We start from the raw sequence: 25,489 nt of genomic DNA, 5'->3' as shown, positions 1-25,489 counted from the left end.
TATTTTGGTTTTGCCTTCACCAATCATGCTATAATTAATGTTCATTCAATATGGCCATTGAATTCTAACTTGATAATTCATTTTTTTATGTCTATTTCCAATGATTTTAGTCTTATACATTTTTAATTCTGAGCACAGGTTTCCTTTTCAGATGCTTAAAGGAGTGAAGGTGTTTCAGTTTACTTGAAATCCCATCGTGAAGCAAAACTTCTAAAACCTCTAAGCAGTGGGAACTGCAGTGGAATGACAAGTGTGGCCCTTCTTAAGATGGTAAAGGGCCAGCTATGTTGGGATCAGTATTCTCAAAAATCTTGGTACTTGCCAAATATTTGTAAGAATAGGGCAGCCACCCTTTCTGGCTTGAGTAGAAACATCAGCATGTGGCATACTGAAAACTATGCAGTTTGACTCTCTGGTGGCTTTATCTCGTAATGTCCCAAGGAAATAAAAAGTCAAGATGCTGGCAATCTTGTGGTTACCCATCAAAAGAAAGAAGTCCTGAGATTGGTCAGCAGTGTGTATCTCATACCTTATAGTTTCCTTCCCTAAGAAGTCAGTGTTAATAAGAAACTGTGACCTGTCACTGCAAGTCATGGGCAAGAATGTGTTATAGCTCTCTGTGTGCATAGGCTTAGTAAAGGGTTTTGGTGGTGCCACAGTGATAAATGAACTTAGATATTTTGTAGGCTGTTGGAATCATGGAACTTCTTTCAAGGACATAGAAGCTGTGGATAAACCATCACTGCAGTCACTGCCTTTGCTTGTGAAGCCCTTCAGCCCAAAGAAATCAATTGCTGGCTGAAGAAGCTGAAGACGAAGAAATAAAGACTCATCAAAGTGGCTTGGCATTTTTTCAACTAAGGTAAGAAATGGTGAAGGAATGAGACCTGGGACTTGAAGAAGTATCTCTTACAACCCCATATGTAGCTACAGGGTCTATAAAATGTCCTATGGGAAGAGTCTCAAGGACATTACCCAGGAACCTTTGGTTAGAAGAACCATTTGCTAGGGGTGTGTTCTGACCCTGTGCCAGGTAATATTTCAAATCCTCTAAAGATCTTACATAAAATGACTGAGCAAGTGGAAGTTCCCAAGTAAGGCAGCCCCAGTGGGATGGCACCAACATTTAAAAACTGTCGTTTATGGCTCAAACATGAATCTAAGTGTGACAGTCTCCTTGGGAACTCTATCTGCAAAGGCAGGAGCATTGCCCTCACAACCATTCTCTTCTTCTATGTTCATTTCAAATTATTGTTAAAGAGTGGGGTTGCTCCAAGATTTTGCCCAATATGTAGTCATGGCTACTCATAGTCTTTAATTATGTGCAATTCGGGGTCCAGACTTGATTTTTTAAAACTTTTGATTGATAACTTGTACACATACAGATTGTTTAACATGATCATAATCTCCTCTCACCATCCTCCTTTTCTCCTTCCCTTATTCCCCCTCTACTGAATCTCTTCTTTCCAACTCGACTTGATTTTGTAACTGAAATTAAATTCTGCTATTTTTGTGCTGTTTTCCTGATGTCTGTTGTGAAGCCTAACTAGTAAACACTCAGAAATTGACGCTCAGTCTCACCACCAACAAAATTACAGGTGAGTTCACATTAGATCACCTCTGTGTCCTTTCGTCATCTATTTCCTGAATTCATGAAAATTCTTCTCTGGATAATTTGTATTTTCCTTACAAGTAAATATAACTTGGGGTAAAGGAAAAGATATGTTAAAATTCCTTAATGTTCACTTAACTCACAGTCATAGAAACACTTTATTTTTATTAGAAATTTCTTTCAACTCTGGTTTATAGAGATGACTAGCCATACCTACTTACTGTGATAGAGTCTATGTTAAATTTTCACACATATGCTCTCATTAAGAAGGAAGAATGTCATTTAACAAAACAGCTGCTGTTGAAAGATAGTACTATGGTATTTCCATGTGCATATCCGGACATTACCTCAAATGCATCTTTAAAACCAAATGAAAATTAAAGAAAGATAGTCTTTCTGTTCGCAATGCTCTGGGCTACACAGGATACACAGTTGGGACTCATTCCTTTTGTTTACATTTTTTTTTTAATTTTGTGTGGGTGATCATTTGTTCATATAATATGTTGGCATGTAAATATGGGAACAGACACATTTTCCTTATTGTAAAAAAATTACATTTATTTATTGGAGAAAGAGAAAGAGACAGACACATAGAGAGAATGGATGAGCCAGGGGCTCCAGACACTGAAAATAAACTCCAGAAGCATGCACCACCTTGTGCATCTGGCTTACATTGGAACTAGGGAACAAACCTAGGTTCTAAAAGTCTTCACAGACAAGTGCCTTAACTGTTAAGCTATCTTTCCAGCCTTCATTTTCCAGGCTGACCTGGAATTCACTATGTTTTCTCAGGCTGGCATTGAACTCACAGTGATCCACCTACCTCTGCCTCCCGAGTGCTGGTATTAAAGGCGTGAGCTACCACACCCGGCTATCATTTTCCTTTTTTTTTAAAAAAATGTGTGTATGTATTATATGTTTGTGTGCCTATGAATGGGGGTGCACATGTGCTGTGGCATATGTATTAATGCTGGAGGACAACATCAAGTGTCAGTCCTTGCCTTCCATCTTGTTTAAAGCAAGATCTCTTTTGTTTATCACTATATAGGTCAGGCTAGCTGGCCCACAAGCTTTGGGATTCTCTTGTCTCTGCCCACACTTCTCCCAGTAGACTGGATTTACACATATTCACAGTACTCTTCCTGCTTTACATGGGCTCTAGAGACAGACCCAACCTCAGCCATCAGGCTTGCTTTACCCACTGAGCCATCTCTCCAATCTGACTCCTCCCCTTGCTTAACTTCATCACTATGGAGAGTGTTCCATCATGCACAAGGCTTAAACCTCAGTTTCCCATAACCTGTCGCTTCATTTCCTTTCCATTTTATTTGCTGAAGTAAGCTGATAGGTGAGCCTTAAAACTTGCTTCCACATCTTTCCAACCCATTAAATAAACATCATAGTCTTTGTCCTAAAAGAAGACATTTTTCACACAATTTTCTGACAAAATCCTTCAGATTTTCCACTGGTATGTAAACTACATGAAGTTCAATCTCACTCTTTCTCCCTCCCTCCTTCTCCTCCTCTTTCTTGTTTTACAAATTTCTGCAACTTTTCCCTAACTTAAAAAAAAACAAAAACCTGCTCCCCAAATTACTGGGCTCTCTTTATTCCACCATCTTATTTATTTATTTATTTATTTTTGAGTGAGAGAGAGAGAGAGAGAGAGAGAGAGAGAGAGGTGGGAAGAGAAGAGGGGGATAAGAATGGGTGCACCAAGGTCTCTAGCCACTACAAACAAACTCCAGATGCATGTGCCACTTTTGTATCTGGCTTTACTTGAGTACTGGTGAATCAAACCCAGGTGGTTAGGCTTTGCAGACAAATTCTTTTTTTTTCGAGGTAGGGTCTCCCTCTGGTCCAGGCTGACCTGGAATTAACTCTGCCATCTCAGGGTGGCCTTGAACTCATGGCAATCCTCCTACCTCTGCCTCCCGAGTGCTGGGATTAAAGGCGTGCGCCACCACGCCCGGCCTGCAGACAAATTCTTAAACCACAAGCCATCTCTACAGCCCAGATATGATCATCTTTATCTCTCCCCTTATCAAAATACTATCATCACAATCCAGCTCAAATTCCCCTTTCAAAGTTCAGATATATCTTCTATGCAAGCCCTCCCAACTGCTCCAACCTGAAGTAGTACTACTATTTTTGACACTTCACAGTATTTATGATGCACAAGTAATTTTTGACATATTTGATGACAATAAAGTGATTTTTTTCTAATTAGTTTTCTTTTAATTTTCATGTGATTTTATCTGCCAAACAAAATAACAATGCGACTAAGGGTAGCCACATAAGTGATATTAATTCTACAGCTAGACTTCAATTTTAGCCTTTGTACCCTTACTTACTGACTCAAATCCCACCTCAGTTGTCTCATCAGAGAAATGTAAATAATGGCAAGTATTCCCTTATAGGGTTTTGTTTCCATTATGTGAGACAGAATAAGCAAAGAATAATGCCCAAAACCTTGCAATCGTCAATAAATGTCAGTTATTGCAAGACTACTCATTTCCAAAAGATCTAGTGAATGCCCTAAGCAGCAGCCATGCTTAATAGATATTACCCAGAACCCAGCTGTCTTATCTGTGGGACACACAGAAAAAAAAGTAGGCAGGACATTGACGATGTTATGGAACATCCCAGCATCACTAAAGTCATATCATGCAGACTGTGATATTCTCAGGAACAAGCCAAACTCTTTTAAGTCCCTGCCACCTTCTAATCCTGCTTCACAGATTTCTTGGGGTTTTACCCATTGTAAAGGGGTTGCTTTCCCAGAGTATTCTAACTTTCCTGCCAACTAAATCTGGCCCTACTGCAGAAAGGGGTCTTTCTCAGGTCTTTAACATGATAGTTCTGTGAATCACAGAAGTCAGCCTCCTATCTACAGTTTTATTAAAAAGGTTGGGTAAACTGCAATGTGATTCAATAAGACAGTATTATTTCACCTAAGAGATGGAGTGTTTGTGCCCAGGGTATCCCTCGAAGAATGTTCTCCATTGCAACTTCATCAGTAGCTGAAGATCAATGGTTGCTGGTCAAACATGAATCTGCGCTGGTTGCCTGAACCATAAATTTTTAGATTTTTTTTTTTTTTTTTTTGTAAAGAGCACTAAACTAGAAACTATACAATTTAAGCCTTAATAACTTTATGAATATTACTAACGGTAAGTAGTCCAAGGTTCCAGCATTCAATGATTTATCTATGCCCTACTGGAAACAATTTAGAAAGGTAAGAAATAATTTTTTTTCAGGAGTGACCCACACTTTTCTTAAATATGTATTTATTTATTTGAGAGACAAAGTCACAGGAAGGAAGAGAGGGGTGGGGGGGAGAGAAGGACAGAGGGAGGGAGAGAATGGGCGCACCAGGGCCTCTAGCCAGTGCAAACAAACTCCAGACGCCTGTGCCACCTTGTGCGTCTGGCTTACATTGGTCCTGGGGACTCAAATAGAGGTCCTTTGACTCTTCGCAGGCAAACACGCCTTGACTGCTAAGCCATCTCTCCAGCCCAGAAAGGTTAAGAATTCTATTAAAGGTGAAAAGTTGAGCCGGGCGTGGTGGCGCACGCCTTTAATCCCAGCACTCGGGAGGCAAAGGTAGGAGGATCGCCGTGAGTTCAAGGCCGCCCTGAGACTACAGAGTTAATTCCAGGTCAGCCTGGACCAGAGTGAGACCCTACCTCGAAAAACCAAAAAAAAAAGGTGAAAAGTGGTCAAAGGCGTCAAGCCTGGTCCAAAGAAGCAAATATGTCCTTTGTATGTAACAGATATAGATTCGTCTTCATATTCAAATGGTACAATTACAGGCAAATTCCATTTGGTTATCTTATAGACAAACTATTACATTACTCACTATCGCTCACCTGGCTGTGGCGACAACAAATAAGGTAAAGCCAACTACCACCAACTACCAGTGGTGGAACATGGTAGAGACACAGTCCATTGGTGTCTGTCTTTTGCTCAGAATCTGAAGCATTTTACCCAGAGCTAGGAAGGAGTCACCTGTTAACAATTCCATAGGCAGGTGAATAAGATTCTATGACCACCTCTGAGACTAGATTGAGCTGGGTGGTGTTGATTCTCAAAAGCAGGGACGCGGGCTGGAGAGATGGCTTAGCGGTTAAGCGCTTGCCTGTGAAGCCTAAGGACCCCGGTTCGAGGCTCAGTTCCCCAGGTCCCACGTTAGCCAGATGCACAAGGGGGCGCACGCGTCTGGAGTTCGTTTGCAGAGGCTGGAGGCCCTGGCGCGCCCATTCTCTCTCTCTCCCTCTACCTGTCTTTCTCTCTGTGTCTGTCGCTCTCAAATAAATTAAAAAAAAAAAAAAAGCAGGGACGCTGTGTGCTCTCAGAGTTATTCAGAGTGAGCACCCGGGTGTCCACCTCAGTGCAGGGGCTGTTTCCTCCCTCCCAACCTCCTGAAAGAGATCAGGATTTACCTTGGGTCAACATGATGACCATTTCCAACAATGCCAATTTCCTAGCAGAAGGTAGCCCTTCCCAGGGTGAAATCCCTACAGCTTCATTTGTTTGAATTCCTTATTGGTCTTGCATACAAACGGTGTGGGCTTCTTTCTTTCCTTTTTTTTTTTTTTTTCCTAGTCGTTTTAGAATAGGTAAACAAGCACGGGAGCATGACCTAAGATCGCAGCTCGTGCATTTCCTTGACTGCCCGCCCAGGGCTTGATCCCGGGCTGTGGCAGGGGTGGAGACAGTGCGGCCCAGTGGGGAGTCGCCGTCGGGGAGCCGCCGAGGAAGAAGTCCAGGGGAGGTCCGGGACCCTCGGGTCGGGCTGGGGAAGGGAACGGGAAGAGGGGAGGAGACGCGCGCGAGCCTCGGGCAGGTTCCTGCAGCTCCCCTCACCCTTCTCCACGCCTCCCGGGTTTTCCACCCCCCTGGCTTGGGGTTTCCTGTTTCAGTTCTCGGCAATCTCCAGCAGCAGGTGCTGGTTTGCCAACCTCGGCTCCCGAGGCGGCGGCGGCGAAGGAGCGGAGCGGCGGGGAGGAGGACGCGGCGGGCGGCGGGGCCGAGCCGGGGTCGCTCTCGGCCGCTTCGGAGCCGCGGCCCTGGCGGGCGGCCGGCTGCGAGCCGGGCAGGCGGGCGGCATGGGGGAGCTTCCCGCTTGGCCCGCGCCCTAGCGGCGGCCACGGCGGCCCAGGGCCGAGGCAAGAGGCGGCCGCCTGCCGGAGGGCCCCGGGGCTGCCCGGGACTTGCAGAGCATGTTGTTGTGATGGCCGCGGAGAAAGGACTGCAAGTAGGTGGAGGCGAGCCGAGCCGAGCCGGGAGCGCGGGGCGAGCCGGGCCGGGCCGGCGGGGGGCGGGTGGCGGTGTGGGCCGGGTCGGGCCGGGTGGCCGCTGCCGCCGCCCGCGAGCCCGGCCTCGCGGGACGAGCCGTGGCATGCCGGAGAGCGGCCCTCGGAACGAGGCGTGCGGGGAGGAGGGCGCCGGCGGCGGCGAGGGGCTCCGAGGGACCGGGACGCGGGAGGCCCGCGGGCCGCGGAGGCCGCGCCCGAGCGCCGGGCTGGGGCGGGCGCTGTCCCCCCGCACCCGCACCCGCACCCGCACCCGCACCCGCACCCGAGGCTGCCCAGGCCCAGGCCGCGCCGGCTCCCCGGCCCCGCGTCGCCGAGCCCCCGCCGCGCCGCGCCGCGCATCCTTCTTCCCGCGGGGTGCCTGGCGAGGTGAGCCCGTCCTCCGGCCCGCGGCCTAGGACGCTGGTCCACTCGCCCGGCCGCCCGGCCGCCCCCGGGCTCGGCCGGCGAACATGGAGGCGGGCCACGGCCGCCGCGCCTGGAAACGGACCCACGGCGGGCCGTGCTCCTGCGCCGGGACCGTCGCGCGCTCGTGGGGGAGGCGGGCATCACCCGGTACCTGGGATCCAGCCCCGGCCGGCTGTCGGCGTTTATCGTCCGTCCTTCCATTCCCCCTCCGGGCCGGTCCTGAGGAAAACCCCTCCGCCCTCTTTCCTCTCTCCTCCCCCGCCCCCATCACCCCTCGGCCCTGCCTGATGTCCTTTTCCGTGCTAGGTCCTGTTTAGCTTGTCTTCTTCACATGTTTTAACTCCCTGCAACGAGGTGCTCTGTTTGTAACTTAGAGAAATGAATCCCGCTTTTCGTCGTTAAACCGTTTCGTCCTGTATTATTCCTTAAAGTCCTTCAAAACAGCGGTAGCTTCCAAGCATTCATTACTCTAACTGGGTCTCTTGCCAATTGGATATCTGTTAACACTCTGCTTGTGTTTGAGTTTTGTGGTAAAGAGATGAAACACTAATCCACATTTAGGGAAAGTTTTTCTATTGGTTGCGAGACTTATTGGTGTATCTCCAGGCCCATCAAGCGCTTATTGATTCGTATCTTTTTTTTTTTTCTTTAAACCATCTTGGAATATAAGCAGATACTTGGGCCTAATACTCTATAGTTAGAAATTTGGGGGAGTTGTACGGGTCCTTCCCTTGTTTGTGGAGATTTTCATGTGCTAATACTAACATAAGCAGAAAACAGAGGACATGCCTCAAATATACTTTATAGACTTCCCAAGACCCATAATATACCATGAGTACAGCAAAGAACAGCAATCCTCAGCACCTAGATGAAGCAGGAGGGTCAGGAGTTCAAGGTCAGCCTGGGCTAGATAGCAAAGCCGAGTCTGGAAAAAAAAAAAATCAAGGGTATAAGGGATATGGCTTTAATTTATTTAACCCCTTATATATGCTATTAATTTTGGTAGTAATTTTTTATCTTGCAATTCTCTTACCTTTGAATATGTGGATAGTGTGTCACTAAAAATTTATGGAATCAGTCTCATTGGGACAATCCAGGACCTTGCGTCTTGCAGACTTGCCCTTCTGTTCATGTCTTTCCTTCCAGTTCAGCATGCTTACTTGAAGTTACCTAAATCTGTCTAAGCGAAGCTGCCATGAAAACATCAAAAGTGGTCTGTTTAGTGAATATGAATCCATAATTTTAAAAATGTTTATGCACTTTTATTTGAAGAACTGGCCTTACTTTTTAAGTAAGTTACAGTTCTACCTCTAGCATCTGGGCACTAAAAAGTAAACACTATAAACAAGATAAAATGAGCTGTTTTTGTTCTTCCTTCTTGATGCTAGAGTTTCCACCAGGAGTTTCTGCATGCTGTGTACTCTCCACTGAGCTAGAGCCTGTATCCAAATGAACTTTTAAATAAAATAACAAAAGGATCAATATTTTTAGCTTCCATTTAATAATGAAAGTCTATATTTTAGTATAATGGAAAATATTAAAGGGTAGGAAACAGAAACTTTTAATGCTTCTATGTTGATGGAGTTTGTATTAGTCATTTCCTTTTACCAAATTTTTGTTTTAACTGCCATAATAAAAATGAGCCTATTTTATATTGCAGGATTTTGTGAAGCTATGCTACTGGGTTACATCTAGCAAATTGGATACCAAGTGGTTAATATAAAATCTATCTTTAGGGCTGGAGAGATGGCTTAGTGGTTAAGGCATCTGCCTGCAAAGCCAAAAATCCAGGCTCAATTCCCCAGGACCCATGTAAGCTACATGTACAAGTTGGCGTATGTATCTGGAGTTTGTTTACAGTGGCTAGAGGCCCTGTTGCTCCCATTCTCTCTCCCTCCCTCCTTCCCTCCCTCCCTCTCTCTCTCTCTCTCTCTCTCTGTGCTTCTCTCTCTCTGTGTCTCTCAAATAACTAACAAATATTTTTTAAAAAGAAAATGTATCTTTAAAGTATTTTCCTCATCTACAGTTGGATTCCCTTGTCTTAGTCCTAGCAGATCCTGTGTTTGATTGCTATAAATGTGTAAAGGTTTTGCTAGCATATATTTTTAATGCTTCTCATTTTCATGTAAATTTAGAACTTTTTTCTTTCGGATTTAGTGCAGTTTTAAAGAAACAAGGATTTTTAAAAAGATTTTTTTTACTGTTGGACTGTAAGATTACAGATGAATATATGCTAGTTATTGCTCATTTGAAGTTGGTGAACTTCTGTTCCATTGGCAAATAACTATTAATCTAGGTGCAGAGTAAGGTTCCTAACCTCGAAAAGGATCAATTATAAAAAGAAAATAATGGGCTGGAGAGATGGCTTAGCGGTTAAGCGCTTGCCTGTGAAGCCTAAGGACCCCGGTTCGAGGCTTGGTTCCCCAGGTCCCACGTTAGCCAGATGCACAAGGGGGCACACACGTCTGGAGTTCGTTTGCAGAGGCTGGAAGCCCTGGCACGCCCATTCTTTCTCTCTCCCTCTATCTGTCTTTCTCTCTGTCTCTGTCACTCTCAAATTAAAAAAAAAAAAATTAAAAAAAAAGAAAAGAATACTTACTGGAATATCTGTAAGAAATGCAGATTCTAAGGAAGGCCTCAAAGTTAGGATCCAAGCAGCTGGAGCTGGTGAGAGTCATTACCAAGTGAGTCAGGGACCTGGGGCAGGAAAGCAAAGTGGGTGAGCCCCTAACTGGAGCGGTGACAGCAGTGGGTGATCAAGAGGCCAAGTACTGTCATGAGATGCCATTTGCCTTAGGAAGAGAAATGCCACATCAATAAGATAGTGAATAATGAACACTAACTGAAGCACATTCAAATTTAATCTTAAAATATTGGGACTGGAGTTTGCTCTCCAGTCTGCTAAGTACTCTAAAAAAGCTTACTGTCTTACATGGTGATATGTGTCATAGGTCTGTGGCATTGATCCATGGTTAATTATGAGAGTGCGGGGTCTAACTTAGCCATGCTCTGTCCCTGCTAAGATATATTAAGATCTGTGTAACCTAATGCATGTTAAAAGACTCACCAGTTATTAGGAAGTTTAAATTCTATAATAGCATCATCTTTCTTGGGAGTTTCTAAAAAGAACAGAACATATATGCCACTTTCCTATATACTGAGACTTTATATTGTTTATAGAGTTAAATCCAACTTTCCTGTTCCAATATACACTAAGTATTTTCTTACATCATTACACATATTTTGGACATTTTTTTCCTAACAATGTTATTTTGTCTAACTATTCTCTCATTTCAGTAGACACTTGTGTTTTCCTTAACATAATGCTTTGTTTGTACATCTCAATAAAAACTTTCTTGGTGTCTTCTTTTTAGGATGTATTTCTAGACAGAATGATGAAAGAGAATAAAGCTTTACTAAAAAAGTTGTATTGATATGTGCGCCCATTAACAAAGAGTAAGAGGGCTGATTTCATACTTTTCAAATTAAACATTAACTATTAAAATCCTTGACAATTTGATATACACTAATATGTAATACTAATACTTGCTTTTCTACTTATATTTTAATTTATTGATGTAGTATAAGTTGATTAAGAAAAAAAATAAATATGAATCTGAAATGTCCTTACCCTGGAAAAACTATTTTGATAAATATTCTTTCTAAATTATTTTATTTATTTATTTATTTATGAGAAAGAGAGAGAGAGAAAAGAAGGAAGCAGACAGAGAGAAGAGAAAGAGAGAATGGGCACACCAGGGTCTCAAGCCAGTGCAGACTAACTCCAGACGCATGTGCCCCCTTGTACATCTGGCTTACGTGGGTCCTGGGAAATCAAACAGGGGTCCTTAGGCTTTACAGGCAAACACCTTAACTTCTAAGCCATTTCACCAGCACAATAAATACTCTTAAAGTTATTTTTTACTCATATAGCTAAACTTTACAGAATTTATATTTGGAATTTAAGCAAAAATATATCACAAGCTTTTCCTAACTTTCCAGCAAATTTAATTGCTCAATCCTGTGTTATTTCTTCATATCACCTACAAGTTATATGACAGTTTCTTCATTTCTGTTTTCTTGCTATGTCATTGCTCTTTACCTGTAAAATTAAATGCATATGTTTCTCATAAGGAGTAAATGATAATATAAAATGCTGATTATCCTAATTACTGTGCCTAACCTTTTTTTAATCTGTCAGTAGTCTTCACAATCCTTGAGGGCAAGGATTCTGTAAGCTATATCATTTTAGCAAATTTCTTCTACAAAGTTTGATATAAAATAGATACCTAGTGAATATTTTTAATTGTTTAAAAACCATGTAGTATTTTACATGATTTAATTTATTTATTTATTGTGTCTCTGGGGATCAAACTCAAGACTTCACTCAAGCTAGGCAAGTTCTCTACCACTAAGCTATCTCCCCAGACATACAGTACTTTCAATGAATCTATTAATGTTCTTAATGATAAAGCAAACAAGTAGATGCATAAAATATAATTTCAATAATCAATGTAGAACAGATACAATTGGTACCAAACATTAAATATTAATTTAGGATATATTTATTATCTTAAAGAACAATACAGGCTTGCCTTTTAAGAATAGAATTAACCTTAATTATTCCTCTAAACAGGAGCACAAACTTTTAAAATTGAAATTTCCAAAAAAGTTAGTGTTTAAGAGAAAAATAGTTTAGCTGTTTCAGATGGAAGAATCATGGCCTCATATGAATTAATTTTATGTATTTTTCAAACAATATGTGGTCCATGATTCACTTATTTTGAAAGATAATAACTCTCATGTGCCAGTCACAGTGTTGTACTTTATTCACATTATCTAATTTAGTTCAACAACTCCATAAGACATAGACTACTGTTTCATGTATCTTCTGGGTGATGAAACTGACATCTATACATGCTACAAAACATGGCCCAGGCTGCAGAGATTTTCAGTTTATCTTAAACTAAATAGCAGTACTCGTTATGCTGTTTGTTTTTATTTGTTTTAGTTTTATGGGAGGAAGCAGGAATCATTTATGTTGGCCCACATCAGTGATATTGGGTCTTCTCTCCTTGTATTAGCTACTCTTTGCTGACCTTGTCATTCATTCCCTCTAATTTACAGATGATTACTACTCTAGACTGTGGAAATTGATGTCAGCCAGCTAATAGTACATGTAAAAGGAAAGCTTCTAGGCAGTGGCTGAATGCTGAGAAGATGCTCAGCTAATGTAGGTTAAAGAATAAAAGTTTGCACTGCATGGAGAGAGCAGGTGAGGCTTCTGATATCAGTTAGACCCTAGTCTAAATGACTCTGGTCCTATGTAAGACTTAACTTCACCTTTCTTTCTTACCCATCAAACACTATTTGGTAGTATTGTTTTTACTGATGTAAGATAATGAATAAACAGTTTTGACACAAAGAACACATTCACCTATTATACAATGTGATTTAGCAGTATCCATTACTTTTATTGGATAGAGGCTTTAGTTATTTATTTTGGTTTTCTACTTAATCCCTGGCTCTTAGTTTTGTCTTGAGTAATTGGAATTACCAGATATAAAACTTACATAAAATTTAAATTCTGTTGTCAATAGATAAGTTTATTCATTTGGTTTTTCAAAGGCATTTTAAACCTTGACTTTATGTCTTTTAGGATAAAGCTAAAATTAGTTTTTGTTCTTAGTCATCTGTACTCATTTTCTATTCAGAATTATGTGGGCTTAATTTTATCTGTATTTTGGGACTTAGTCTGTTTCAGATCTTGGCTTTCACTGTGTAATTTATCTGCATTGTTTGGTGCACTTACAGAGAATAGTTTGCTCATAGAATGGAATCTATCTCACTGTCATCTTATGCTTTGCTTGGTAGGTCCATTTGTATTCCATGTATGTGTATATGCAGATGCAGGAGAGGAGGCCAGAGGTCAACATTCAGTGTCTTCCTCAATCACTCTCCCCCTTATTTCTTGAGACAGGCCTTTGTCACTGACTAGCTAACCAGAAACCCACTACCAATCCTTCTCTCTCTGCTTCCCTGCTGTGGGGATTACAGCAAGTGCCATAGTGCCCCATGTTTCTGTGGGTGCTGGGAATCTGAACTCAGGTCCCTTGCATGTGCAGAAAGCACTTTACCAACTGAGCCATTTTCCCAGACCCCAAGTTATATTTTTTTAAATGTTTATGTCATTTTCTTTAACCCTGCTGTGTTAGTGATTTTATGTATTAAAACCTATCTGGAATTTTAACTACAGTTTAACTAGTATAGATGTAGAAGATTTATAATGTGTAATAAATTAACTATTTTTTGGAAATGCATTAATTATGGTTTTGCTAAAGTTAAAAAGTACATTAAGTAACATGAAGATTATGAGCATAAATTGAATTAAAGTAAAATTTACAATACCATATCTAAGAAAAATAGTTTTAAATGGGAAAAATGTTTTCCAAACTGCCAATTTTGATTACTTTAGTCTATTTTTTAAAATGGAATTTGAGTTTAATATTTTGGTATATTTTGTCACATACGTAAAACACAAAAAAGCATAAAATGATAATGGAAATTACCTATTATTCTCATTTAGAGTAATTTAAAATATTAACATCCTTCTTTTCATTTCAAAAGGCATAGTTTTATCTCTTGCCTTTCCTAAATGATTTCCTGTGATCTTAAATATTTTCTTCTGGGGTTATTTTTACAGGCTAGATGGCATTCAGTACAGTCAAGTACTTCACTTTAATTAATTTTATAATGAATCTTTAGGTTGTGACCAAACCAAAATAAAAAAAAAGAAAAGAGAAAAGATCCAAGTAGGATTAGAAATGATCAAAGAGACAGTACAATTGAAACAGCAGACATAAGAAAAGCATAAGGGCCTGTTATAAACAGTTATACACTACTAAGTTGGAAAGACTAGCAGAAGTGAGCACATAAATTTCTGGGCACACAGATAGTAACCTTTTCAGTATAACAAACTATGTAATAAATGACTATAATTGATATGGATATAAATAGTATTTAACACATTTTTCATTCTGACATGATCATGACAACCACCCTCTAGAAAAAGTCACCAATTTGTATTTCTCTTAGCTGCACAAGGGTCCATTTCTATGTACCCATGACTGTTTCTCCACACAGTCCTTTTTTAAAATCTTTTTTGGTTTATTTTTATTTATTTACTTGAGAATGACAGACACAGAGAGAAAGGCATATATATAGAGAGAGAGTGGGCATGCCAGGGCCTCCAGCCACAGCAAATGAATTCCAGATGTATGCGCCCCCTTGTGCATCTGACTAATGTGGGTCCTGGGGAATCAAGCCTCGAACTGGGTCCTTAGGCTTTACAGGCAAGTGCTTAACCGGTAAGCCATCTCTCCAGCTCTACACACAGTCCTTTTTTGATGTCGATGTTGTTAATTTGATAGAGAAGAATGGGCGTGGTGCTAAGGAGCATGTTTTGGAGTCAGTGAAACCAGTTGAGTTTCTGTTGTGATCCTTGCTGGTAATGGATGAGATCTTGGGTAAGTTTCTTTTTCATCTCCTGAAATCAAACTTTCCTTACCTTTAAAGTAATAATAAGAAGAATACTTGCTATATTGACAAAATCATATATGTTATTATTCCTAGGATTGGCTGGTGATAGGCATTGAAACACTTAAGTTCTTAGCTGTAATTGTTTATTATGAGCAATTTCTCATTATATATGAAGTGAATGTCACCTAATTTCAAATTAGAAATGCTACAAAATCCAAAACTTTTTCCGTATCAACATGATGGGACAAGTGAAAAATTTTATACTATGAAACTTTATTTGCTACATAAAGTTAATAAAATATTATGTAAAATTACTTTGGGCCCTGTGCAGGTGAAACAAAAATGAATTTAATATTTAGATTTGGGTACTATCTTCAAAATACATCATTATGTATACAAAATATTTTAGAATCCCCACATGCACAAAATCCAAAACAGTTCTGGTCCCATATACTTTGAGTAAGAAATAATCAATACTATGTTTTATACCTGGTAGTGGCTAGTATAAAAGAAAGTTATTTTCATATAATCATCTATCTGTCTTACCAAACTCTTTTGTGCCCTGCTAGATAAATCATAAGAGTTTGTTCCAATTCTTTTTCAGTTGTCTCTTGATTTTGATTTCTAGGATATTTAATTCAATAATACCAGTTTCTTCAATATTTCAAATACCCATTTTTCTTGTTTTATTGCACTGGCTGAAATTGCAGACTGAAATTACAGATTGCTAATTGTTATACTTTTCAGTAGTTATAGTTCTTATAAATTAGCAAAATGGTTAAAGCTATAATAATTCCTCTTCCCACATTGCTACTTAATAAAATTATAAAATTATTCGTGTGTGTGTGTGTGTGTGTGTGTGTCCACACTCAGCTTTTTATATTGTTTCTGGGGAGTCAGACTTGGTGATCTCTGGTCTCAGAAGCCCTCATGCATATGTGATAAGCACTCTTAACTGCTGACCATCTGCTTATACTCTGGCTGTTTGTAACACAAGATTTCCCTGCTGCTATACACATGTTCTGAAAAATATCAATAGCAGTTAAACATAAGCTTACAATAGATTGGTATGCTTAAAAATTATTATTTACTTATTTATTTGAGAGAGAGAGACAGACAGGGACAGAGTATGGACACGCCAGGGTCTTGCTGCTGCAAATGAAATCCAGATACATACACTACTTTGTGCATACCAATCTATTGTAAGCTTCTTACAATATCATAATCATAATTCCCTCCCACTACCCCCTTTCTTCCTCCCTTTTTTTATTTTTATTTTTAATTTTTATTTATTTATTTATTTATTTGAGAGCGACAGACACAGAGAGAAAGACAGATAGAGGGAGAGAGAGAGAATGGGCGCACCAGGGCTTCCAGCCTCTGCAAACGAACTCCAGACGCGTGCGCCCCCTTGTGCATCTGGCTAACGTGGGACCTGGGGAACTGAGCCTCGAACCGGGGTCCTTAGGCTTCACAGGCAAGCACTTAACCGCTAAGCCATCTCTCCAGCCCCTTCCTCCCTTTTTTTGATTCCTTCTTTCTAACTAGTGTCTGTTCTATTTTGATGCCATCATTTTTCCCTCCTACTATGCAGGTCTTGTGTAGGTAGCATCAGCCCCTGTGAGGTCATGAATACTAAGGCCACTTTGTATCTTCCCCTTCCTTTGGCTTCTACATGTATTTTAAAATGAGTTTTCACCATCTCTTATCTACATTGTTAAACGGAAATGAATAATTTGTGCTTTTTATAGAAATAACGCATGTTTCCTTTCAAGTCTTGTTACATCATCTTCTAATTACAACTCTGTTTTCTGTCTCTTCCTCCTGCTTTTGCCCTCCATTAAATAAGTTCTACATCCCTAGTTGCAAACCGTCTTTCACATATTTTTGCCAGTTAACATTTTCTAATTATCCTCACTAGCCAAAGTATTTCACAGCACATTCATCTTAAATATTTTTTCTTATAAAACAAAAACAAACCTTTGACTTTTCTAAACTAAATGTTATGTTTATTTTCCTTTTCAGAAACATTGTTATAGATGTTTTATGGAATATGCTGTCATGAACCAAGAAAGATAATAGGGCATGTGAACTCTCAAATCATTTGATATCTTTTTAAATTAATTTTTATTTTTTATTTATTTGACAGAGAAAGAGGGAGGGAGGGAGAGAGAGAGAAAGAGAGAGAGAAAGAAAGACAGAATGGGCACACCAGGGCCTCCAGCCACTGCAGACGAATTACAGATGCATGCATCCCCCTTGTGCATCTGGCTAACATGGGTCCTGGGGAATCGAACCTGGGCCCTTTGGCTTTGCAGGCAAATGATTTAACCACAAAGCCATCCCTCCAGCCCCCATTTGATATCTTGATTCTGTAAATACTTGGCTAGAACAGCAAGTGCAACACAATAATAACTGTTGCATAATATTCTTCTATATTAACAAGAACAGAATGTTTAGAATTGTGTTAATGAGAATACAGAGCACATAGTGTAAATCAAGTTTTTAATTTTTGTACTGCAATTTCACTTGTAGAGATTTTTAAACGTATACTTTACATTTACTGTGGGACAGACACTGTTCTGTGCATTAACTCACAGTCCTAATAAGCTTGTTCCAATGGTGATGTTGGAAAAGAGGACAAGTAACTTCTTCAGGTTACTAGGTTAGGTTTGGACAGAGTAGATGGCATGGTATTGGTTCTTATAGCTAAATACCCAGTAAATCAGGTCTCTAGAAATAATGGCATAAGGACAAAGATCTATAGTAGTTGAGCATTGGCTATTGAGAAATAGCTTAATGAAATAACCATGTTTCTTTTAAGCAGCAAAGTGAGTAAGTTACAGAAAATGACAAGTCAGTCTCAATGATTAGATACACAAAAATTCTTAGTGAAATATTAGTAAATATACTCCTCATGTATATCCTCCCCTTGGTCTATAGCAGGTAGCCTATTAATATCACCCATAGTACTTAGTAAGTTAAAGAAAAAAATGTGTGATGATGTTTGCTTAGTTTTTTTTGTTTATTTTTATTTATTTATTTGAGAGCAACAGAGAGAGAGAGAGAGAGAGAGAGAGAGAGAGAGAGAAGGAGAGAATGGGCGCTCCAGGGCTTCCAGCCACTGCAAACGAACTCCAGATGCGTGTGCCCCCTTGTGCATCTGACTAACGTGGGTCCTGGGGAATTGAGCCTCGAACCGGGGTCCTTAGGCTTCACAGGAAGTGCTTAACCCCTAAGCCATCTCTCCAGCCCTGCTTTTTTTTTTTTTTTTTTTTTTTTTTGAGATAGGATCATGCTATATAGCCAGACCGGACTGGAACTTAAATCCTTCTGCCTCAGCTTCCTGGATACAATCACCTCATCAAATCATTTTATGCGATACACATTCCTGGCTTTTCCTAAATCTTTGATATAGGAGAAAAATGTGTTTCTGTAAATGATTTTTGAAGAGCTATGCGTAGTGTGATATATTTGAACATAAACATGTAACTAGTGTTAGTCAATAATAATTAAGTGCCTGACACAGTTAAGAGTTTTGTGTCTGTTAGCTCATTCAATTTCAAAACAGTCATATACTTCTATTCCCCACAGTTGAGAACATTGAGGCATTGGGATACATACATACATACATACATATATACATACATACATGTCTCATAAATATCTGGGAACACTTACATACAAAATTGTTAGGATAAAAATATGACAATGAGGGGAGAGGAAATGTAAAAATAAAAGACTTGTATATATAAAGTACCCAGTGTATTATAATCTACAGTTCTTAATTTATGGTAGTCATAGAAATAGAATAGGATCAGTGTAACACAGATAAATGTAAAGAAATAAGCCCGAATTTATGAGATAATTAATATGAAACCTGTACATCACTTCTCTCTTAAAACCTTGTAGTTTCCCATCTCAGAATAAAGCCAAATCCTTTCTGCAAACTACAGTCTTGCAACTTAAAGAGAACCAAAGATGAACATGTTAAGATGTGGAATTTCCACCCCACCTTCCTAAATCATAATGTTCAAGATCTTTCTTTGATTCATAACACTTAATCACTTCCCAAAGGCCCCAGCCTACTTCTTAAAACTATTATATTAGGAATCACATCCCAACATATGAATTTTGCAGTGGCACCCACTCTCATACCATGACTCTGGTACACATTTCCTTTCACGTTTTTCTTAATCAAATAAGCTACCATCATCTGAGATGCATTTAACATTCTTTCCCTACCTCTCCACATATACTATGCTGTAACCTTGATAAAATGACTCACTTTGTTTTTGCTGCATCTACAATGTCTAACTCCCAGGATGTTCTCATTTTTGAGTGAAAACTAGTGTTAGAGACTGTAGCTCTGTTAGGATTTTTTTTTTAATTTTTTTTTTTATTTATTTATTTGAGAGCGACAGACACAGAGAGAAAGACAGATAGAGGGAGAGAGAGAGAATGGGCGCGCCAGGGCTTCCAGCCTCTGCAAACGAACTCCAGACGCGTGTGCCCCCCTTGTGCATCTGGCTAACGTGGGACCTGGGGAACCGAGCCTCGAACCGGGGTCCTTAGGCTTCACAGGCAAGCGCTTAACCGCTAAGCCATCTCTCCAGCCCTCTGTTAGGATTTTTAAGAGAAGGAAAGATTACAGTGGATTCTTGTGATACATTATAACTTTGTCACATAAAGTTACCACAGTGAGTTAATGAACAGAGTCATGTCCTCCTAGAGGAAGTACAGTAATCCCTTCTGTGGAGGATACAATTTAAGATCCTTGGATGCCCTAAACTGCAGCTAGTACTGAACCTTTTAAGCAAGCACTGGGATACCATGGCAGTGTGACAACCTGGATGGTTTCTAAGTCATTAAATCAGCAGAAACACTGGACAAAGGGGCAGTTCACATCCCAGGCAGGACAGAGCAGTGACAATGTGAGATTTCATAATTTTCCTTAGAATCACATGAAATTTTTAAATTTATGAATTGGGGGCCTGGGAATTTAGGTCATTGACAAAGTACTGGCTGAACGTGTGTGAGACCTTGGGTTTGATCTCTAGAATAACAAGTAAAATAGAACAGAGTAGAATAAAATAAAATACTTTACAGGTTTTCATATACTTCACAGGGCAGTTGGTCATGAGTATTTTGAAGGAACCTTGTCCTAAATACTCAGAATTCTTTATTTGTTTGCAAGCAGAAAGAGAAGAGAAAGAGACAGAAAGAATGGGTACACTAGGAATTCCAGCTGTTGCAAACGAATTTCACTTGCATGAGCCACTTTGTGCATCTGGTTTTATGTGGGTACTGGGGAATCAAACCTGAGTCATTAGGCATTACAAGCAAGTGCCTTATCTGCTGAACATCTTTCAAGCTCCAGAATTCTTAATATGTAAGTTATTGTATTACCTTCTGATAACAATAGAAATCCACAATGAAATACTGTATTGAAATGTTTTAACTTCCTTGTGGCAAAGCCATTCACTTTTTTATTTAAAAAGTTATTGACAATTTGATATATGTATATAATATATTTTGATTATATTCGCAGTCTTCCTCCTTTGTCCCCTCCTATTCCCTCTGAACACCTTCCTTTTTCCAAATAGTATAAGTGTTTTTATTTTGATGAACTTCACAGTATGAAATATTGCTCCCATTGGGTTATACTTTTATATCCCCTCTCCCCTGCCTCCATTACACTGAGGGCATTCCTCAGCGGGGTTCTTGATATTCACCATAGGGTCAGAAATTTACCAAGTCTTTATGGGTGGGACAATGCCTCAGGGTACACCATCCCACTCTGTAGCTTTTATGTCTTTTAGCCCCCTCTTCCACAATGTTTCATGACCCTTGGTGGGTACATTATAATTCTCCTTTAGTGTTAAGCTCTCTGCTTTAGTGTTAAGCTTTCTGCTTTGGTGATTTTTTTTGATCTTCTCAATGTCTACCACCATCTTCCTGGAGAACATTGTCAGGCTATCTCTGAGAGTAGCACACATTTTTAAATCACCATCTCCTCTGCAGTGTCTCCTAGGCCCTGGCAGATGTGGTAGAGATGATGGGTTTCCTGCCAGGCAATCTTTTCTTATGCTATTGATGGATCTTGGTTCTCCCCAGTATATGCTACCATATATAAAAAGCTGATTTTCAAATCAAGAGTGAGAGCAGCATGGATTAAAGGGGACATGTATAGTTCTTTTAAAGACTTTTTGATGACCATATAGTCTATTTTTAGCCAAAGAATAGTGAGAGCTTCTCTCTAAAGTCTATGACCTTCCTTCCTATCCATAGGATTCTAATTTGGTTCTCAATATCAGGTGTGAGTTCTTTCATACTTATCTGGCCTCATCTTCAATCAGAGAGCCATTGATTACTGCATAGGTTGTGTGCCACTATTGCATAGGTGTGTACATGTGTACATATTGCCAAGTTGGTTGATTTTGTAGCTTGCAGGATCTCTGCTTGCTCCCACTGTTGGTGGCTATTTTCCCTAGCAGCTTGCATAGCACTTTCTGGCACTGTGAGGGCCAGCCAGCAGGAAGTGGCTTCCTTCTATATTTCAGCATGATCTCTGGATGTCCTATGTCTGTGTCCTGTGGTGTCTTTAGGGATGGATTCATACCTTTTTGCTTTGGTGCTTAAATGCTGTACCAATAGCCTGTATTGGTTTGGGGACCTCATGGGCCTCCCCGACCAACAGCCTCTGTGAGGGGTAATCCAGTTCTGGTACTGGGATTTACCAGTCAGAGCCTGTGATTTTAGAGTTAAGCCCCCCCCCCCTTTACAGGACACTTATATCTGGATAATTCCTTACACCAACCTTATTAAGAGTTATATCTTTTAACTAGCTAACCAGAAGGGAGGTTTCTCATCCTGATTCATGCTGTCATTACTTTTGAGTAGTTCCCACCCCCTTTACACCTCTCCGGTAACCCTTGCCATTCACTTTTTAAGCTTCTTAATAGTTTTCATTTTCTTGTTCACCAGGACATTGTCTAAAACCAGCACTATGTGGTTACTTAACATCCAAAGCCGTTGCAAGTCTATCATTACACACACTTCATTTCCCCATCCAAGAGAATTTATCCTGAAGTCACTAATTTCTTTCTTAAAATATTTTTATTTATTTAAGTTGACTGAATAAATTTATTTATTCATTCATTATAATCTATTTAAGGGGGGAGAAGGAAGAAGGTAGGGAGAGGAGAGAGAGAGAATAGTTGCACCAGGACCGCTTGCCACTGAAGCCAACTCCAGATGCATATACCACTTTGTGCATCTGGCTTTGCATGGATACTAGGGAATTGAACCTTGAATAGCAGGCTTGGAAGGCAATTACCTTTCTTTTTTTTTTTTCTTTTTTTTTTTTTTTAATACTGTGCCATTTCCCTAGCCCAGAAGTGGCTAGTTTCTAGTTGATTCTTTTGGGTTTTTTTTTTACAATTTTTAATTTTGTTTGTTTGTTTGTTTATTCGAGATTGACAGGCATAGAGAGAAAGAGGCAGACAGAGAGAGAGAGAGAGAATGGGCATGCCAGGGCCTCCAGCCACTGCAAATGAACTCTAGACACGTGTGCCCCCTTGGGCATCTGGCTAACGTGGGTCCTGGGGGATTGAGCCTCGAACCGGGGTCCTTAGGCTTCACAGGCAAGCGCTTAACCACTAAGCCATCTCTCCAGCCCTCTACTTGATTCTTAAGAGTTGATATTTAGAGCAAGTATACAATTAACAAAGCACCTCTGTTGGGTCAAAGTAACTTTGCAGTTCCTTTTGTATTGATTTTTTCCCACTGCATCTTTTTCCTGAGCTCCTTTATGTGCATTTTATATATTATTTGCATTCTGTCTTCTAGACTGTAAGAAATAATAGACAGACTTAATGACAGAATCTTCCTTTAATTATGACATGATTATTCTTTGTGTCTGTCAGGTTATTTTTTTTTTTATTTGAGAGCGACAGACACAGAGAGAAAGACAGATAGAGGGAGAGAGAGAATGGGCGCACCAGGGCTTCCAGCCTCTGCAAACGAACTCCAGACGCGTGCACCCCCTTGTGCATCTGGCTAACGTGGGACCTGGGGAACCGAGCCTCGAACCGGGGTCCTTAGGCTTCACAGGCAAGCGCTTAACCGCTAAGCCACCTCTCCAGCCCTGTGTCTGTCAGTTTTATCAAGCAATTTTAACTTAGTTTGCCAAGTACAATTTTCAATACTTAAAAAAAAATAAAACAGACATGCATGCATCCTGAGTTGGTAGGAGCGGCCTTAAGTTATCAGGCTTATAAATGAGCATATACCAAGTAAAAAGGATGGAATGGTATAGAGAACAGCATAGAAAAGGAACATAAGATCTGATGGAGCTTGAATGATAATTTCATAAATGTTATCACTACTGTAATGGACAGTGTCACGTATCTACCATCATATTGTTTTAAAAGTCAAAGAGCCCTGGCACGCCCATTCTCTCTCTCTCCCTCTATCTGTCTTTCTCTCTGTGTCTGTCACTCTCAAATAAATAAATTAAAAAAAAAAGTCAAAAAATGTCATGCATACACTTTATGTATTTTAAAATCTTGTTGTTTGTTTATCTTCAAGTGAGCAATTTCATTTATTTATTTAAGAGAGATTGAAGGAGAGAGAGAGAGTAGGAGAGAGAAAGTGAGCATGGTGCACTAAGACCTCTGGCTACTGAAAATGAACTTCAGACATGTGTGCCACTTTGTGCTTCCAGCTTTATGTGGGAACTGGGGAATGAAACCCAGGCTGTCAAGCTTTGGAAGCAAATACCTTTAACCAGTGATCCATCTCCCAACTGCAATTTCAGTTATTCTTAATGTAAGAATAACTTTTTTGTTAACATGGGTGATGTCCTATGTTTCTACTTCTTTTAAAATTATATGTGCCATTCTCATGAGTTTCCTCTTTTCTACTCTCCCCAAACATTACCTGCCTATTTTAGAAACCTGCTACATAAGCATTTTAGATGCCATATGTATTCCCTGAACCTTTTTAGAATTCTTTATTCCTTGAGTACTTATAGGTCTTGTACTTATTGAAGGCCATCTTTTCAATTTTATTTTTTAAAGATATTTTACTTATTTATGAGAGAGAGAGGAAAGAAAGAAAGAAAGAATGAGAGAATAGGCCTGCCCAGTCCTCTAGCCACTGTAAACAAAGATCATCTTTAAAAAAAAAACACTTAACAGGAATATGAGTATTTTCACAAGAAAACATTTTAATGAAATTTTCATGTACAGGTAATGTCTTTAAAATGATGATGGGTCATTTTGAAGTTATAGGAAACTAGTACTATTTTTATGGATATAGTATATTTGGGTCTGAACCCAAAACAGATCTACTCTTGGTGACATGAAGATTTTTATATAAGCTTTAAGATTAAGACTTGACTTTGAGGAGCAAAATTATCTTCATATTTATTCCTGAATTCATTCTTCCTTTTAAAATAACTATATCCCTCCATATGTATTAAGTTGACTAAGCTATTTTATGTAGTCACTATGAACCCCTCTTTTTTTAAAAAGCTTTTTATAGCAAAATTGCTTTTGTTATTGAGTATTGTTAGTTTGAAAGTGTTATTGTCCTGCCTTAGTTCTGGACCAATTGAGAAATAAAAGAACCAGGCAAAAATAACTCAAAATAGCAGTTCTTTTTATTCATAATACTATTTGAGAATATGACTTGTAACATTGAGACCTAGAATTTGCAAGATTTAGCTATGAAGTCTCAGGTCCTGGAGCACAATAGAGGCTGGGCTTTGCCTGCATAAGCCCTCCTCCTAGACATGTGCATCAGAAGGCAGAGGCTGCAGTGGTGCTCCAGTGAGGCTGCAGTGGCCATGAACTTTCAGAAATATCAGGAGCCACTGTCACTGAAAGATTTGGGTTTCCTTTCTTTTTGTCTTGGTTTTTTTAATGATATATGTATGTATATTACACACACACAAGATTTACTCTTTTGCCAGGCGTGGTGGCGCACGCCTTTAATCCCAGCACTCGGGAGGCAGAGGTAGGAGGATTGCCGAGAGTTCGAGGCCACCCTGAGACTACTTAGTGAATTCCAGGTCAGCCTGAGCTAGACTGAGACCCTACCTTACAAAACCAAAAAAAAAAGAGTTACGCTTTTATCCCCTCTCCCTGGCTACCATTCTGTGGGGATCCTCCTCAGTGTGGTTTTGGTATTAGTGTGGGGTCATGAAGGCCTAGGCAGTCCCTGTGGGGTAGTGGGGAGCCCTTTCCTCAGGATATTCCTACCCACTCTGTGGCTCTGCCTCAATGTTCCCTGAGCCATGGGGGCCTTTTGCAGTCTGATTTAGTGCTAAATTCTTCATAGCCTCTGGATTGCTGCTTTGATAGGTGTAAGTCACTGTCACCCTAGAGCTGATTGTCGGGCTAGCAGTGAGAGCAATGTTTATGTTACAGTTTACACTGCATTTTCTTCTGGACCCTGACAGATATGCTAGAGTTGGCTAGTCCCATGTTGAGCGTTCGGCTATCATCTTGACTTATCAATGGGTCTTGGGTCTCATCCAGTTTCTGTGCCATCTCTAAAATAGAACATTCTCCAATCAAAAGTGAGAATAGCTTAGGATAAAGGG

At 40.1% G+C, this 25,489-nt stretch overlaps 1 protein-coding gene and 1 long non-coding RNA gene across 3 annotated transcripts in view; one reads left to right on the top strand and one right to left on the bottom strand.

The window, feature by feature from the left end:
• Nucleotides 1–7,547, bottom strand: part of LOC123459362 — a 46,112-nt gene extending 38,565 nt beyond the window's left edge. For both annotated transcript variants that reach the window (XR_006636243.1, XR_006636244.1), the window contains exon 1: nt 7,490–7,547. This is a non-coding gene — a long non-coding RNA (uncharacterized LOC123459362). The remainder of the gene's footprint in view (nt 1–7,489) is intronic.
• Zc3h12c (zinc finger CCCH-type containing 12C) overlaps nt 6,784–25,489 on the top strand; it is a 59,601-nt gene continuing 40,895 nt past the window's right edge. Inside the window, exon 1 of the mRNA XM_045145623.1 lies at nt 6,784–6,872. Within this exon, the coding sequence (XP_045001558.1) occupies nt 6,849–6,872 (24 nt within the window). The 5' untranslated portion in view covers nt 6,784–6,848. The remainder of the gene's footprint in view (nt 6,873–25,489) is intronic.

The sequence above is a fragment of the Jaculus jaculus genome, chromosome 3 (genome assembly GCF_020740685.1).
Source record: "Jaculus jaculus isolate mJacJac1 chromosome 3, mJacJac1.mat.Y.cur, whole genome shotgun sequence".
In the NCBI taxonomy this organism is placed as follows: Eukaryota; Metazoa; Chordata; class Mammalia; order Rodentia; family Dipodidae; genus Jaculus; species Jaculus jaculus.
This window is presented reverse-complemented; position numbering and strand designations above follow the sequence as displayed.